This window comes from Callionymus lyra, chromosome 5 (assembly GCF_982586985.1).
Source record: "Callionymus lyra chromosome 5, fCalLyr1.hap1.1, whole genome shotgun sequence".
Taxonomy (NCBI): domain Eukaryota; kingdom Metazoa; phylum Chordata; class Actinopteri; order Syngnathiformes; family Callionymidae; genus Callionymus; species Callionymus lyra.
In genome coordinates, this window is record NC_141822.1 from 36,336,293 (window position 1) to 36,355,067 (window position 18,775).

At 38.9% G+C, this 18,775-nt stretch overlaps 1 protein-coding gene across 1 annotated transcript in view; it reads right to left on the minus strand.

Annotated features, from left to right (window-relative positions):
• Positions 1-7,100: 7,100 nt before the first annotated feature.
• Positions 7,101-18,775, minus strand: part of LOC148080501 (carboxyl-terminal PDZ ligand of neuronal nitric oxide synthase protein) — a 53,134-nt gene continuing 41,459 nt past the window's right edge. Inside the window, exons 8-11 of the mRNA XM_087792227.1 lie at positions 14,123-14,284; positions 13,487-13,691; positions 11,680-11,983; positions 7,101-8,677 (exon numbers count right to left, since the gene is read on the minus strand). Coding sequence (XP_087648353.1) covers positions 8,188-8,677; positions 11,680-11,983; positions 13,487-13,691; positions 14,123-14,284 — 1,161 coding nt within the window. The 3' untranslated portion in view covers positions 7,101-8,187. The remainder of the gene's footprint in view (positions 8,678-11,679; positions 11,984-13,486; positions 13,692-14,122; positions 14,285-18,775) is intronic.

The window sequence follows — 18,775 nt, forward strand, 5'->3', positions numbered from 1 at the left end:
TCCATGCATTACCACTTTAAATGTCTCCCACAAAGTTGCATCGGAGACTGAATCATTATCGTTAAAAAGGAAGAAGTCTGAAATTTGGATTGAGATATATTCAAGAAAAGATTTGTCAGTGTTCAGTGAGGGGTTAAATTTCCAATTGTAAGAGCGAGCTGGTAGTTTAAAGTCAATTTTCATTGTAGCTGGAGCATGGTCGGATATTATTATGTTATTATATTTTGAGCTGGACACATTAGAAATTAATCTTGAGTCCACCAGGAAATAATCAATTCTAGTGAAACTACCATGGACCGGTGAGAAAAAGGAATATTGCTTGTCCAAAGGGTGTTGTATTCTCCAAATATAAACTAAATTTTGCTGTTTAATTAAATTATTAAGCACAGGGACCGATTTCAAAGGGGATGGTGTCTTTGAAGAAGATCTGTCGAGGGAAGCATCAAGATAGCAATTGAAGTCACCTCCTATTATAATATTTGAGTTGTCATGGTCTGCAACAAGATTAAACATTTTCTGGAAAAAATCTGGGCAATCAAAGTTTGGGGCATATATGTTAAGGAGTGTCAGCGGAACAGAATTAATGGAACCTGTTACGAGCACAAATCTGCCACCTGGATCTGCTGTCATGGATGAAAACAAGAATGGGACATTTTTCCAGATGAGGATGGCAACCCCTCTAGCTTTGGAGGAAAATGTTGATTGATAGACATTTGATATCCATTGTGCTCTGAGATTTCTTTGCTCTGATGAAGATATATGGGTTTCTTGCAAAAAGATAATGTCTGAGGAAATACATTTTAGATGTTGAAAAACTTTTCCTCTTTTTAAAGCCTTGCCCATTCCTCTGCAGTTCCAAGTTGTGAAATTAATTGAACTCAAATCTGACCAAGTTATTGAATTATCCTGCATCAAAGCAGTCTGTTAACAGGAATATACCTGCAACATATGTAGCTGTGGACTGGCAACGAAAAAAAAATAAAATGAAACATAAAACAAACACAAAACAAGAATGAACACATATAAACCCCTAACCCCGGTGTCATTAGAATAAGGACACCAAAAAAACCCTAAACCTCAGAGGCTGCTGGGCGATAGAGCCCCCTCCCCCCTCAGAAAAGGGAGAGAGAAAAAAAAACACCTTCTCAAACCCGTGTGTAACACCTTATTTAGATGCACCGATTGTATAACACAAATAACTTATTTAGGAAAAAAGGAGTAAATGTGAACAGAAGTTTACCCAAACGCCTCAATATTATTATAGAAAAAAAAAGTATATTTAAAAACAAATGCATAAACAAATAACCCGAATATTATAACTTTTATAGAACTATTTCTGATTTTTTATACGTATCAAAATATTTTTACATGTACATAGGAACACAGGCTAGTCGTCACTAAAACAATATTAAGTATGAATATATATGTTTGTAAACAGTGGAACGTAATGTAAACAGATCAAACCATGAGATTATGCTCTGGCAGGCAGGGAACCAGCGAACCTCTCAGCGTCAGGCACGGAGTTGAAAGTGCTGACAGAGCCGTTGGCCGGGAAGCGAAAGGAACACTCGGCGCCGGCATCTTTGAGCGTCTTCTTCACACTGGTGTAAGCGAGGCGCTGAGCAATGACTTCTGGTGGATAGTCAGGAAAAATGAAGATTGGCTTCCCCTGGTAGTTCAGCGGTCCACGCTGGCGCCCGAGCCGGAAGATCTTAGCGATGTCGCAGCAGTTGTGAAGTTTGGCCATGAAGGTGCGCGGCTTGTCCGACGACCCGGGTCGGGCGTTGTTGACTCGATGCGCCCGATCCACCTTAAGAGGCTTCGGAAAATTATCAATTCCAAGCAATTTGGGTAATAATCCAGTGATGAACTCGGTGGGGCTCGTTTATTCGCCACTTCAAGTCGAAGAAAATACAAGTTTCAAATGACGATCGACCGGACCCAGTTCTTCCAGCGACTTCACAGATTGACAGCCCCGGACAGAATGGTGTTGTGTCTCAATTTTGTTGAGTCAAATTTCCCGTCCGAGAGGTCGTCTTTTTCCAGCCAAATTGTTCTTTTAAGTTCCCTGTGTCACCGATCCCCCACTGAGAGAGTTCCTAATTTGTCTTCCTGTAAACTTATTATTCAAATGTTCTCAGGCGGGGATCACCTTCTCTTCTGTCTTTCGCTCCCCCTCTCCGGGGTCTATCTTGCTTCGTTCTTTGATATCCAATTTAAGGTGTGATTCACAGATAAACAAATCTTTGAAACTACCGGTGTCGTAATTCTACTTCTGATCCAAGCTTGTCTCGAACCAGTATGAATCAGAGTTGAATGTTAATTGTGAATGTGTAGTCAAACAATCTTCCCGCTCTTAGATCAAACGAGTAAATTATACTTTATATTTTGATTATCTTTTAGCATTAATTTAAGTATGGCGTATATGTATATAATAATTTTAATCTAACAGTGTTTAAACGCCTACACATATATCATTTCATCAACACAGCCCTGAAACTTGAACCATATTAATGTATTTCTTGATCTCCAGATGATTCATGTCTTACAATCTGGGCTGGGTTTCATGGGTGATAGAGGGTCTATTACATTGTGCGACAGAGAATCTACTCTGATGACACAGAGCTGCTGACCTGCTGAGTCCAGTGAGTCTCAGTGTTGTAGAGTTCCATATCAAGCTGTCTGCAGATGAAGAGACAGATATTAGATCCTACGCTTTTGTGGCTGTTCTCCAGTACTGACATTAAAGTAGCAAATCACGTTCTCAACAAAGAAAATCTCAATCCATGATGATTCATAAAGTGACATCTACTTGTCTGCTCTTTCCTATTTAAAAAACATCAAGTTGTGTTATTACATTTGGCTGACAGATGTTACCTAAATATAATTTCCTGCTCAGTGTCACTACGTATGTTTCATGAAACATATCAGCTCCACGACAGGAAGCAAAGGTACCATAATCTCAGCGCACAGACAAACCTTGTGGACTCAGTTCTCTGTACAACATCGAGTAGCTTAACATGCCTGCACATGCTCTTTTGTAATTTGAAAAATTGTAAGATGACCAAAGACCTGAGCCACTCATTTGAGACATGCATGCTCCACTACCATGGTTTTATGGTGTAAATCTAATCTCACAAGGGCCATAGTAGTCAACAGGCTAGCCCCTGGGTCACAACCAGTGTTGCCAACTTGGCGACTTTCTCTCTAGATTTAGCGACTTTATTTCTAAAAAGCGACTAGCGACAAATTTAGCACCTTTTTCAGATCATCAGGGTAAAGGCAAGAAATATATTCTATAGTAATTCATATGCTGTTCAGAGTCGTAGCAGTCTTGGCTCCTCTGCAGCGGCGCCGGGGTCTCTCGCGCAGTTGCGCAGACGGAATCCCGGGGTGGGGCCAGCTGGCAGGGACGAGCACCATGACTTAAACTGCTCGCTCTGTGGATTTGAGACCGGATACCCGCCCTGCCGTTTGCTTCATTCTATTCCTGGTAATTCTCTGACTACTTAGTCTTTCTCGGTTCAACTGGTACTTTGCAGATGATTCTTTATAAATACAAATGACTTACTTACTTATTCAAGCATTTATTTTCTTACCTTTCAAAATAAAAGCCCTTTCTCCAGAAAAATATATTTCTCTATCGTGAAATGTACATTGTTTGTTTGATGATCTCCCTCCCTTCACTGTTTTTACTTAAAATATATTTGTCCGTATAGTTAGTTTGTGATTATTTGGTAAAGGTTTTTCTATCAACCTTTTTTGTATATATGGCTTAAAATAATCTCCCTCTCACTGCAACAGACACCACCAGTAGGCATTATGCCTGTGTGTGACATCATCTGGCGACTTTTAGCAATTTATGGAGCTAGTTAAAGCTACTTTCGTTGGAAAAGAGTTGGCAACACTGGTTACAACTTTCCAAATTCGTTACAGCAAAGTGCAAGTGATTTGTGCTGTCAACACACCTTTAAAGGACCTGGGAAAGCCAGTCCTGGTCTAACATAATCCACAGACCTCCATCCAAGGCCACCCAAACCTGTACTCCAGAGTTAACGACACACCTCTGACACCAGAGGAAGCCTCTTCTTACGAGGGAGAACCAAGCCTAACAAGAACCATGTTGTTGGCCCCGCAGTCCTACTCTGTCTTCAGGAATCACCGGATACACGTCACATACAAACTCTGCCTCAGATCTCCCGTCACATTCTCAAGATTTATATTAAGCTATTAATGTTTTTTCAGGTTGGGGAAACAGGGGCTTCTGGACTGAAGCGGCCCTTTACCTTAGGAAGCTGTGGGGGTAGCCTGCCCTGCTCTCCGCAATTTGACTTTGATTTTCTTTGTCAGATGTTAATGACATTAAACTAGATGTGACCCTACATCATAGACTGGTTACTTTCTAAAAAGTCTGGATAGTGTTGAATATTTGGTATCTGCTGTTGATGTCAAAAAGCCAGCACACCCTTCACCAGTTCCACCCCGCCTGCACTCTTCTCTTCAGCGCCCTTTTATTAATGCGCTTTAATTTTAGACATATTTTGATGGTTATGCTTGAACTAAAGTAACATTTGTGCCTTTAATGTTTGATTTTTAATATGAGAAGATTATGAGGTAGTTAAATACACACTACTTACTGTATACCTTTAGTCTTTTGTCTCAGTCGTTGTGGTCTTCAGTTCTCTCTGGATCACCTGGTCTCAAGATGACAGAGCAGTCACAGACAGAGCCGTATTTAAGCATGCTGTTCGTTCCTAATGCTAGCTAGATGAATTCATTTACCAGCCAAATCTGTCCATACTTTCAGTGACATTAGTAGAGGCCGTGTTGATGTCGCAGTTGAAGCCAGTGTGTGAAGCTCATGTTCGCCAGTTAAGCTTCCTTTGGTGAACTTTTTCTGTGCTCTTCTAAAAGTCACACCTCCTCCTAGTGTTTAGAAGGCAAAGCTCAGTTTGTTAGCGCCTCACACAAATCTTTGATCACACACGTACCCCTCGACAACATGACCATCAAAAGTGAAGACCGTTCTATTTTTAAGTGTGTGTGAAAGTCCATGAGACAGGTTGAGCGGTTTCTGGCCTCTTCGATCCTGGCAGCTCCTTCTGATTGATCCCAGATCAGTACAGTCACGGATCGCAGGGGAGGACAGAGGAGCCGCTGTCTTTGAAAACACTGCATATACATTTGTCAGACGTCGACATGGAATTTGAAGAGAAAAAAGTCGTGCATAAAAACGCCATCACTGAGGAATCGCCTCACTATCCTGCTGCTCATGTTGAGGGTGGCTGCAAAAACAGTTTAAGCTTTTAAGCAAGCAGTTTCATGACAGTTGCTGCTTGGACAAAGTCCACAAACTGTTACAATAGTCCAAACGAGAAGACACAAAGCTCCAGGTCGGGTTATGACATAATTTTCCTAAATTTAGAGAGACAGTTTCTGGTGAGTTTTCTGCTGTGTTGAACCAGAGACATGTCTTTGTCAAATACAACACCCAGGTTTCTCAGGCTCAGTTTGACAGACTGACCTAAGTCACCCAAGTACTGACTCAACCCTGGAACCTTATCATCAGGAGCAATAACCTCTTCTTCGTAGAGAATTTAGATTGGGGAGAGTAATAACTTCAAAACATCATCATAATGAGGGACTAACTGCATCTTGGAGAAGACTTCAACATTTAAAACATGTGAGTCAGGGAGTGAGTGAGGAGAGTTGGGTTTTCACATTAGTTACCCTTTAAGATCATATAAAACAGATTATGAATTCATAAGTAAATAAAAAAAAAAATACAATTATATTTAATAATATGACAAATTAAATGCTCTAAAAATACACTATATATATATATATATATATATATATATATATATATATATATATATATATATTATAATACACTGTATATTATATGCTAATTATAGAAATAAAAGATTACACTTGGACAAAACAATATAACTCCAAATCCGTAGTGTCCATAGCATGGATGTGCTACCAGGAGACAGGCCAGTACATCAGGAGACATGGAGAAGGCCATAGGGGGACAACAACCCAGCAGCAGGAGCACTTTCACTGCACTGCAAAATGACCACCAGCAAGCAACAAATCTGCATGTGTTTGCTCAAACGGTCAGAAACAAACTCCACTAGAGTGGTGTAAGGGCTCCACATCCCAGATGCTTCACTCGAGGTCTGGGAGAGGACAGGTGAGCATTCACCACCTCATCAGGAGCATTCCCAAGCGTTGTAGAGAGGTAACACTCACTCCCGAGCCTTACTTTGACTTACTTTAAAGACATTACATCAATGTTGGATCAGCCTGTAGTGCAGGGTTGATGTCGCAGTTGACCCGTTTAGAAAAGGGCAGATATGGTGCAGGTTATTGTTCCAACCAGTCAAGAACACATGAGTTAAGGAATCAGCCTCACTGACCATCAACTGATTATGGTCTTCAGACACCTGATCGATTCAACTATATGTGCTTGACTGGTTGGATCCAAAACCTAAACAATCTCAGCCCTTTTCTGGATAGGTTTGAGACCCCTGCTGTAGTGTGTTTTTCCACTTTCATTTTTATTGTAACTTCAAATCCAGACCTCCATGGGTTAATAAATAAGATTTAACTTTGATAATTGTTATGTAACATTTTTTGTCAGCACATTGAACTATGTAACAAAATATTTTAGGATATATATATATATATAATGTTTAGAATATTTCAATCATTCAGATCTAAGATGTGTTATTTAAGTGTTCTCTTTATTTTTTTCAGCAGTGTATATTTATACATTGGTTTTCAGTAGTTTTTTTTAAAGAGACATAATAAACACAACATTTCTTGCTACTTAAACCTACTACCTACTTACATTTTCTTTCCTCTCACATTCTTGTTCCTGCGGTCCTGTGTCTGCTCACGGCTCTAAGGAAGAAGAGGTTCTTCCCAACATGGCTGCCTTAAACATTAAAGTCTGTTAACAATTTTAACATCAGAGGAGAAATAAACAGGGCAGCATGTTGCAACTGAAAGAAACATACGTTTACATACATACATACATACATATAACCTAAACATTTTGTCTTTTTTGTCAAGTTCAGCCTCACCAACAATTTTTCCCCTGCTGCTTTTAGGGTTTGTTTATTTTTATTCAATCAATAAATATCTCAATAAAATACAATCAAACAATGAAAGCAGGCAGAGAGAATCAACTGAGTTGCCATTGTTTTGAAACTTGACCACTACTGCCGGGAGCTTAATCACATCCCTGGATTCACAAGGCTCTTACAAATGGATGTAGATCAGTGCCATAAGAACATTGAATGGTGGAATAATAATTGAATTGAATTCTATAATTTCTATATTAAAAGCTATTTTTAAAGGACATACAAATAAATTCAGGCTGGTGATTTAAGAAACAAGTTAATTACATTTGTATTTTAAAAATTAAAACCTTTTAATGTTGAAATTATTCAATGCCGTTCATTAAATAAAAAACGAATGCAACCTTCCAATATTTGAATTATTGAATTCAATTATTCAATAAAACCAATTCAACCTTTCAACGTAGAAAGTATTTAAAATTACATTTCCCCAAAATAATTCAATACCTAAAATTCAATAATGCTAAAAATGTAAACGTAAAATTCTACAATTCAATAATCTGATGGCACTGATATACTTCCAGACTGCTGTTTTACATAGCAACCCATTGGAAAAATATAATTTTGTTTTGTTGTTACAGTTGTGTTTCAATTGTATGCTAGGTTTTATTATACGTCTTTATTGTTACGTTTGCTAGTTCTTAGCGGTGCTATGTGCATTAGCACCAGCGGTAGGGGCTATACAAGTCAATCCCTCAACATCTTTCTGGATCCAGATGAAAAAACACAAAATTACCAACATTTCCTGAATGACTGAATGTTTCATTGAAATACTTTCAGAAGCTTTCAAACAAATATTTCCAGACAATCCTTTAGCGCAGTAAATATTAAAAACTGCCGCCAGTATTTCAACAAAGTTCACTAGGAAAACATGACTTCAGCGCTGCAACAGTCTCCCAGGTCTCTCCACCATCTACATATTGAAACATCTAAATATTCTTCCTTACAAAAATGAAATCTGTCTAGTAGCTTATCATCTATGGCGTCTCATTAACTTTTAGAGACTTGAGAAGTTCAAAAATAATCTATAGCTTCTCTAGGAGATGTGTGTGTCCTCCAGGTTTTTTTCCAACTGCTCGTCGTCAGAAAAGCTGATGTGAAGGCAGGTGTTGTTCATGGGTGACGAGTCGGGCGGTTGAGGGTCACTAATGGTTGAGTAGGAGGTGAGAGTATGGAGTACAGAGAAGCTCTGTTTTCCGACAGGACTGCTGCAGGCTGTCAAAAATGTCCCCTTGTCATCGAAAAGGTCGTCATCTTCTCGCAGAGGGGAAAACAGCGACTTAGTCTCTGAGCGAACCCCGGAGTCCTCACTGGAGCTGCTCTCCCCGTTGCTCAGCGACTGGAAGTCGGTGGACGACAGCGAGCTGGGGGTGATGTCGGTGAAAGAGAGGCTTCGACTTCTCACAGCTCCATCAGCTGCCGTCTCTACGGGCATGACCTCTGACCCCGGAGACAATGTGCGACTGGTTCGTTTTCGGTTGAATGACGGAGGAGGCGGGTCGAGCTTGGGAATCATCCGATGCGGCCTGAAAGTAAGAATATCCACTCAAGTTAGAGTTCAACTGTTGCCTGGCCTCCAGTTCACCTTCTCTTGATCAGAGGTGCTACAAAGCCAGCAGCTTCAGTATGACTCCCTGCTACCTCACAACTTCCACACATCATGCAGCTGCTCTGCGAGGAAGCTCACTAGTTAGGAAACGAGCCGGAGAGTAAACAAGTGGAAGTTAAAGAGACCAGCAAACAGGTGCATGAGGTCTCTGTGTGAGCCAACCATCAGCTGAGATCAGTGACGTGCGGTGAGGTTCATGGTTGGTGAGGCACTTTAGTGTCAGATTGACAAGTATAAACCCAAAAGGGTAACTTATTCAATTGGCTACTGGTTCTTTCATATATCGTCAGCATTCTTCACACACATATGAAGTTTAAAAAAATATATGATTTAATAAATAATTTCTCAACAAGTCTATATTGAATTGTTGTGTTATGTTGTGGGATATTTGTCTACTGGCTGCCAGTTTCTTTCAGGACCAATTTTAAATTCTGGTTCTTACTTTCAGAGCTATTCATGGTCAGGCTCCTCCTTACATCACTGATCTGATCCAGCCTTACACCCCAGCTCGGGCTCTTAGGTCTGTGGATCAAAATCTAATGATGGTTCCTGAACACGCTTCCAGACCAGAGGATGGAAATCCTTCCAGGCTGTTGCTACTAAGCTTTGGAACGATCTCCCTCTCCCTCTGCGCTTGATGGATCTACTGACTCCTTCAAGAAACATGCAGGCTTTTCTCTGATTTTCTGAGACTCCTGTGTTTGTCTTATGTGTCCCAATATTTTAAAGTATATATTTTATTGGGTATTGTTTTGATTGTTAAAGCTCATCGCCACTATCTCCAAAACCATAACATATTTTAAACACATGTTAAAAGGAAATACTAATATTATTATTGTTCTAATATTATTATTGTTCAACTTGTTCATCATTATTAAAAAGAAAATGTGTGTTTATTTGGAATATACATTTCCAAAGAACACATTTAAATTATCAAGCTAATATTAATAAAAAATATTTAATTATTTTAATCAACACTTTGGATTTCCACACATAAATATGAATGGATAGTAAACAATGTGTCAAAGGCAAAAAAACTTAATTTTCAAAAAGATGAAACAATATTGACTGTATTTTTCAAATGACGATAATAAAAAAGATACATAGATTAAAGATAGGTCAAAATAAATCAATAATTAACATCAGTGCGTGGTTAAAACATAAGTCACATTTTTTGTAATAGTTTTATAGGTATTGTATTAGTTATTAAGTGTTTGTTTGTTGTCCGCTGTCCTTTCTTATCACTTCCTATTACATTTTGAAGAAAACATATTGAATGAATTCATAACGGTCACAGTAATTATTTGCACTTGAATATGTGTCAGAAGCATGCGTCTTCTCTTTCTCAATTTGAAATCAGACTGTAAATATTGTTTCTCTGGAGAAAAACACAAGCAAGTGGAGGCAATAACATCAGCAGAAGATGTTATCTGAACTACATTTTTTATTACATGCCAGATCTGCTTATGTTGTAATTGGTTTTATCTGCAGATGATATTTTGTCAGATGCCCAGATCATGAGCTCACAGAAGTCTGACTCACTTCCTTTTCAATTACATCTTGATCACTGATCACTGGGTTTTTTTCAAGGACTCTGGTTTCCTCCCACAGTCAAGAAACTGTAATTGTCCATAGATCTGAGTATTTCGGTCGATGGTTTCTATACAATCTTGTTTCAAGTGACCAGTATAGCCCTTAATTTAGTAGATTAGAATAGGTATTGGGTTGAAAGACTTTCAAGCAACAATATGTAGTTTAACTGTTGCGACACTAGAGTTGGATCCTACAAATTGGGACTCACCACAATTTTATCATTTCAGATATTCAATTTAAAAAGTCTTATAAAATAGATAAATAAAAGGCATACAAAGCAGTTTGCAGGCACAACTGCATACGTCTATACTCACATACACAATGTCTAATGAACAATTATACTATGTGCAACAGCCGTCTACCATTAAGTCATTCCTTGTTTCTTTTAACCAGTCAAAAGAGTTGGTTTTCATATTAGTTGCCCTATAAATCTTTTTTTTCTGCCAGATATTTTACACATAACATTTGAGGTTAAGTTTGTTTCTCTGACTGATACAACAAAGGTAGAGAGTCACCGAGTCCTTATTTTCTTTCTTACTCACGACTCTCTTTTCGATAATCTTTTCACTCCTGACAGCTAGTATAGCAATAAAATGAGTCATTCACTAAAACACGGCTTGTGATGGATTATCTTTCCTTTACATTTTTTTCTTTCATTCTGTCTAGGTGCAGACCTGACCCCCCATTTTATTTTGTCCCAGCCAAAGCCTTTCCTCTTGCCGTTGTGGTAGTAATTTCACTGGTTACACTCACAATTTCATTAGCTGCCGCCACTTCTTGCTGACATCAGCTGCTCAAAGACAATAATACTAAAAGCTACAGCTGATGTAAGTGTGTGTGAGGCAGGCAGCTTCACACAAACTGACAGACAACACAAAAGCCTGTGTGTGCACTTTTACTACAGACATGTGCTGTACAGGTCACTTTAATCTACAGAGAACAGTCTGTGTTTGGCAGATGTGAAATGTGACTAAACACTAAAAGAATCTGCTGGAAGTGCTGAATTAGGTGACCAAACTGGGGGTTAGGAGATACATGAGAAAGACAGCATGTCATGTGGTAAAATAAGATATTGCAACAGTCGTCATTTAACAAAATTGTTGCTATATTTAACAACAAACTTCTTATATAACATTATTGGTATTTTTACAGTTATAAAAAAAAGTCAGACAGACAGACCTTATTTATTTTACCAATGAGGGCTTCTAGAATAGAACATTTAGTAGCTATTAACTGGTGAGGACACTATGCCTTAGAAGGTTACATTAAGGATTAAGCATGATTTTTAAAAGACAGAAACTGAGCTTAAAGTTTTTAACGTCTTACTTGTCATCCATGTTGACAGAGTTCCTTGGTGTGAACGGGGTGAGCTCGCCCCCCTCCTTGTAGTGGGTCATTCTGTTGGCTTGAATGAAAGGGTCTCGGTCTCTGCTGAGGGTTTTGTTGTTGTTCTCCAGGTTCAGCAGGTTCTGGTAGGATTCTGCAGAGTCTACTTGACTTGAGGACAGTCTGCAATGTAGGGGCCACACCGGTGTGGAGGTGATGATCTCTGCCTGGGTGTAGTGCGGCTTCAGATTCAGATGGAAATCGTTGATGGTGAAAACCAAACTGCTTCTTGACTCTGGTACATCTGACAACAGTTGAAATAAAACCATGTTGCATGAAAACAACTAGACATATTCAAACCTGTATGTAAAGCAAATTCATATGATCTCATCTAGGAGACTCTGTCATGTTGACCCAGAATCATCATTAGATACTTGAAAGAGAAAACAGAAATGTTGAGGGACTGCACATTCATTTGGGGAACATGAAGTTGCTAATATTGACAAACGAAGAACAAATTTCAGTAAAAAGAACAAAGTGCAAGATAACAAAATCTAAGTATAAAGATTATATAAACATTGAGCAAAGAAAAGGATACAAAGATTAACATGGACATTATCTTTTCACTCCACTCCTGCCCCCAAACAAATAACATACATTTATTTGTTATTTGTAGTCATTTATTTACGAAAAAAAAAAAATGTAATACCCTTTTATTCCCTAATAATTTATTTGCAGATCCCGCTAATTTATTTTTTATTAAAGGTTCAATGTGCATTGGTCCCCTGACAAAATCACAGTTCACCTTCTGGGGAGTCGCTGTTTTGCTGATTTTTTTGAGCACATACTACTGCTTTTTTAAAATGTATATATTTTAGCGTTCTTGAATTGACGATGCTATGATACTGCACAGGCTGCTGTAGGCCACAGCCAAGGCCAAAACACAGACACTCTGTTCTCATCTCTTCATGTTCAACACCAACAACTATCCCTCCTTCTCAGCCAATGGAGGAAGATGCTAGCTCTAGCTCAAAAAGTTGAGCCTTACGAAGCACTACGAAATCAATGATTTTTCAGTTGGAATATAAAAAAGGAGGACAACTATGCTTCAGACCAGGTGGGGATGCAGGCGATCAGAGCAGCTCCGTTATATTTTATGGGGAGAGTACACATTAATAATTTCATGTTGTTAAATATAATAATGAACAAGGGACCAGTGGATTTGTTTTGATTTATGCATGAAATACTTTATTTGTATCATGACAATCTAGCTCACCTACTATTTAACAGAGTTACACTAATATTTATTTAATTTATTTGAACTCACATATCAAAGGTTCTGCAAGACGGGGGGGCCTCATATTTTTCTCCTAAATTGATCTTGGACCTTTATTGTACTGATCAATTTGTCTTTATGAACGAAACAGTCTTAAAATGATCTTGTTTACCAAAACCCCGACCACTCTGATGTGATTGGTCAAGCACTGAGGTTTTTCCCAACATGTCATCAATCCCAGAAGTCTCCACCTCCAAGGGACTTGTTTTTATAAACAAAGCGGGCGTGATTACAGTTGGCTGCCGGACGAGTGAAGACCATTATTGCATCCGAATGGTCTCGCCCAGACGGGGGAGAATTTATAAAGTAATAACTTCAAACATCCTCATAATAAGGGACTGCTTATCTTGGAGATATTAGAGGCATCTTGGAGAGGAAGACTTCAGCATTTGAAACAGGTTAGGAGAGATGAGTGAAAGAATATTTTCCCTTTAAAGACCATGAATGAAATGTCACTCATTCGTCACTTACCGTCTAGATTAGTTTGAGGCTCCTGTTGTGCGTCTCCTGACAGTGATGTTTTCGGAGAGTGACCCTCTAGCTCTTTCAGCTGCTGCACCAGTAGAGCCAGGTGCTGCAGCAGGTCGCGGTTCTGCAGCAGCAGCTGGTGGACTCGAGCCTGAGCCTCCATCCGAGCTGAAGTTTCTGCAGCCATCTGATCTTTTAGTAGCTGCACCTGCAGAGTTGAGGTTGGTTTATACGGTTTATTGGTTTAACATATAAGTGTTTTCAGTGGGAGGGGCTTAGGCATATTAGTTGACCTTTAATGTCGCATATCTGCTAGATGAAGAACAAAAAATTCACATTCCATCTCGATAACGCTGCTGCTATCAAGTGGTTAACTTGAGATTTCACTTTCATTTAGTTTTATGATCAAACTAATTGCTGACCTTTATTTCACACATTGTGATGCAGATCAAGAGTACTGCCTTTGTTAGATTTATTTCAATAAACAACAAAATATAGATGTCTGAACCCCATACATAATACTGTTTGATGTTAAAAAAAAGTGGATGTTATTTGCTCAAAAAGGCCCCAGACCAACTGAAACAGGCTTTGCAACCCTCTTTGGGTTCATAGACTTAATCACATGATCCTGCGTCTCACCTGTGCAACAGCCACCCGTGTGTGCTGCTGTTGCTGCTGCAGCTGATGCTGGAGCAGCTGCAGGTAGTGTTGCGATGCCAGAGGGGTGAGAGACGGCGAGCAGGGGCTGCTGGCTCCAATGCCCTGGGACTTCACGGTAAAGACGGATCGCCCATCAAAGTCCTGCAGCAAAAGAGGACATTTTGTTAATCCTGTGAGAAAGTTTGCTGGGCCGAGTGTTTCAGACCTACAGTATATGTAGACTTAAATAGACTTATTTAAGTCTATATTTTGAGACGTCAGTACAAGATGGACAGTACAGACGAGCAACATTTAGGTATTTAGATGTTTTAACCCAGATGCAGATATGAGTTTTGTTGATGATAAAAAAGTTTGTCCTGCAAAACAGTGGTTCTTCTTGGAAGCCCCCAATATATCTGAAATAATTGTGTCATGTTTCAACTATATGTAAATAATAAAAGACAAAACGTCTCTTAAAGTAAATCTGCGCAGATTTTTAATTTTACTTTTTTGTTTTTCTTAACATGATGCTTTGACAAACTAAGACCCATCAATTGGCAGAGCAATGGAGAGTCACCAGAAAGATAGTGACTTCGAGACGTGCGTCCATTCAATTTACTGTATGCTATTGATATGGATCCACAATGATAGATAGTTACATGCGAGTACCCCAATAAAATAAAAATAATAATGGATACGTGGATGAGGTAGACTGGAAGAAGCACAACATTTTGTTGCACTGCTTTGTCACAAACTAATTATGCACTCAATGACAATGGGATTGCTATTTAGATAAAAAATAAATGTGTACTGTACTGTACACTGTATCACTGAACATTGTATTTTTTTTTGTTAATGAATACACAGAAAACTGAATTTCTATTTGGAAAAGTTAAACAAACATAGGTTTCTGTGATTAATAGTGACAAAAAAAGGGACTCTTGTGTGTTAACATTCCTAGGGAGAAAATAATTGGCAAAAAAACGGGTATTGGCCAGTAACTGGCTATATTACAGTGGGATCACTCAAGATGGATTTCAGACAGATGGAAATACAAATAGATCAATTACCATCATTACACACGCAAAGAGACATCTTGTGTGATATAAGTAGCTTAAAGACTTGATTGTGTTTTTTGTTCGCCTCTCTGCTGTACACGCATTTCCTATATTGACCTCTAGAGGGTGGTCATGAACAAGATTTAACGTGTCCAGCTGCGTTACCATGGTGACCACAGACTACAGCGTCATTGTCATGTCCAGAATGACTACACCAGAAACATTTCTAAAACTGAATTATATAAATACAATAAATAAAACAGATAAAAATAAAATAATATAACAATAATAAATACGAAAAAGGCTCATGAAGACTCGTGTAAATCCCTTAATACAATAACGGAGATTCATAACTTTGACTCACTATAGGCTAAGCATCCACAACATTAACTCGTCGCTGACTTTATTAAATGGTTTCATTTGTTTTATTATAGCATTTGATTAAATATGTCAATTGTTATAATAATCAGTAGAAGTCTAACTTACATTTATTATTAGTGAACTAAATAAACTAAATTCCTGAATACCATTAAATATGATTAATAATTATAACTCAATCATAAAAACATGTCATTTTAATCACGTATAAGGATACAGCGTTTTCTTATTTTTGCGTGTTAAGGTTATTCTACTTGCTTTTGGATGGGAAAATAAATAAATATTCAGGAGGATTTCTTCCCTATTGAGTTGGGATTTAAAAGTTGGAAAAACAAAATATATTTTGACAGACAGTGACCTGAGCCACTTGGCCCAGTCAATAAAATGATGACAAGCATAAGTCAGTGGAGGGACTCAAAATGGACAGCACAGCAGGAAAAAGATTATTCTCTGGCCTGAGAGCCGACCGGGAGAGAATGCACATCAATGTGATATATAACTGAAGGAGATAAAAAACATGCTTTTGGAGACATTTTGGAGTCCATACATGGTTTGTTTGAAAATGCCAACTGCATAACAGGCAGCTAAAAACTGAATGCGAGCTGGTTGAATCAGAAACAATAATAGAAATGGAAGCTAAGATGGAAAGTAGAAGTATGCGAAGGAGATGTATATGAAGTGGAAGCAGTGAGTCCCTCTTCATGCACAGAAACTCATTCAAGGTCAAATTAAAAGCCTTGCTCTTAAAGTCCTAGCAATGGCGTGCAGAAAAGCCTAACCTATTCTGAAAACCAGAATAAAGGCGAACAAGGATTACTTCCCCCTGAATTTGAGAAACTCCAATAAAAATCAAACCCATCTCCCTTGCAAAGTTCACGGAGAACCACCTGGATCTAGGAAAGTAGGGAAGTTTCAATTGCTGGATACTTTGGATGAAAAAATCCTAATCGAACTTCGCCTTACCAGTTTTAACCATTACTGATACTACAAGCATGTGCAGATCGAGCAACTGCAGAGGTACTTCCTATCCGCGCCTTTAAAAGAACTGATAAGAACCATAAGAATACATTTTTGATAAATAGAGAAAGATGACTGATGCCACAAAAGATTAAAGCTGTTGGAGATCTTGTATTATGGGACGGACCCTTAGGGAAGACAGTTGGTGGAACTCACCCTGACCTCTTTGACATGTGGTCTTTGACAGCTAATCACCTATTATTTACAACATCAGTGAAACTAGTGTGGTACAGCAGCCAACAGTTCAGGGGAGAGATTCTTAATGATTTTCTAATGAAAGGTCTTGAGGTCCTCAATAAGATTTGCTCTGTTATCCTCAGGTTCAGAGATGAAGGTAATACAGCATTAGGGGACATTAAGTAAGAGTCTGAGACTGAGAGTAAGAACCTTAAATATTGGGATGATGAAGGAAAAACTAGAGAGTAGATTGAAATGATGCAGAGAAGGAAGGTGGAAATACGGTGTGTCCAGGAGAACAGGTGGAAAGAAAGCAAGGCAAAAAGCTTAGGTGCAGGTTTTTAGTTGTACTACTACGTTTCTGATAGAAAGAGAATGGAGTAGTGGTAATCCTAAAAGAATAGTTTGTTAGGAATGTCCTGTAAGTAATAAAACTATCAGGTAGACTGATGAGTCTGAAGCTTGAAATTGAAGGTGTAATGTTAAATGTTATTAGTGACTATGCCTGGCCTGTGAATTAGAGGAGAATGAAACATTCTGGAGTGAGATAGATAAAGTGATGCAGATTATACCCAGAGATGAGAGAGTGGTAATTGGTGTAGACTTCAATGGACATGTTAGTGCAGGAAATAGAGGTGATAAAGATGTGTTGGTTAGGTTTGGTATCCAGGACAGGAACACAGAGGGACAGATGGTGGTAGACTTTGCAAAAAAGAATGGAAATGGCTGTAGGGAATAATTTTTTTTCAAGAAAATGCATGAGGATAGGTTAATTTATAAGAGTGGCGGTAGTAGCATACAGGTGGACTACATTTTGTGTGTAAACTGAAGGAGATCAGTAACTGCAAAGTAGTGGTGGGTGAGAGTGTAGCAAGTTTGCAGGATGAATCTGGTGACAAGGAAGACAAAGAGGACAAAGGCAGAACAAAGGACAAAGTGGTGGAAGATGAAAAGGACAGGATTGTTCTATGGTTGTCAGGGAGGAGTTGAAAAAGAATCTGAGTGGTCAGGCAGTGCTCCCAGATGAGTGGACAACTACAGCTAATGTATTCAGGGAGACAGGTAGGAGTGTGTGTCTTCTGGAAGGAAAGTAGATAAGGACACTTGGTGGTGGAATGCGGAAGTGCAGGAGAATATAAAGAGAAAGGGGTTAGCAAAGAAAAAGTGGGACACTGAGAAGACTGAAGAGAACAGACAGGAGTACGGGGAGATGCAGCACAAGGTAAAGGTAGGCAAAGGCCAAACAAAGGGCCTATGATGACTTGTAACAGGTGCCACAGAAGTAATGGGAAAATAGAAAGAGTACTTTAAAGAGCTAAAATGAGGAAAATAAAAAAGAGCAAAGGTTAGGAGAGGTGACTGCTGTGAACTATGAAATAGCAGAGGTTAGTAAAGGTGAAGTGAGGGAGGCATTGAAGAGGATGAAGAATGGAAAAGCAGTCAGTTCTGATGATATATCTGTGGAGGTATGGAAGTGTCTAAGATGGGAGGCAGTAGAGTTTCTGGTGGGACTATTCAACAAGATCTTAGATAGTAAGGAGATGCCTGAATAAAGTTGATGAGCCATACAATGAAGTTATGGGAAAAAGTAGTGGTGCTTTACAAATAACTATTATGTACTTACTTACTTACATGTTTACTTAAAGATGCAGTATTTGCTTTAAGAATGTTGGTAGAGAAATACAGAAAATGTCAGAGGGAGCTGCATTGTACCTTTGTAGATCTGGAAAAAGCATATGAGGAAGTCTGGAGTGACAGAGAAGTATGATAGACTGGTGCAGGAAATTTATGCCAACTGTGAGACAGCGGTGAGGTGTGCTGTAGGTGTGACAGAGAAAATCAAAGTAGAGGTTACTACATCAGGGTTCGGCTCTGAGTCCCTTCCTGTTTGCGGTGGTGATGGACAGAATGACAGATGAGGATAGACCAGTACTATGATGTTTGCAGATGACATTGTGATCTGTGGTGAGAGCAGAGACCAGGTCGAGGAAAAGCTGGAGAGATCAATCCAGGAAGTGCACAG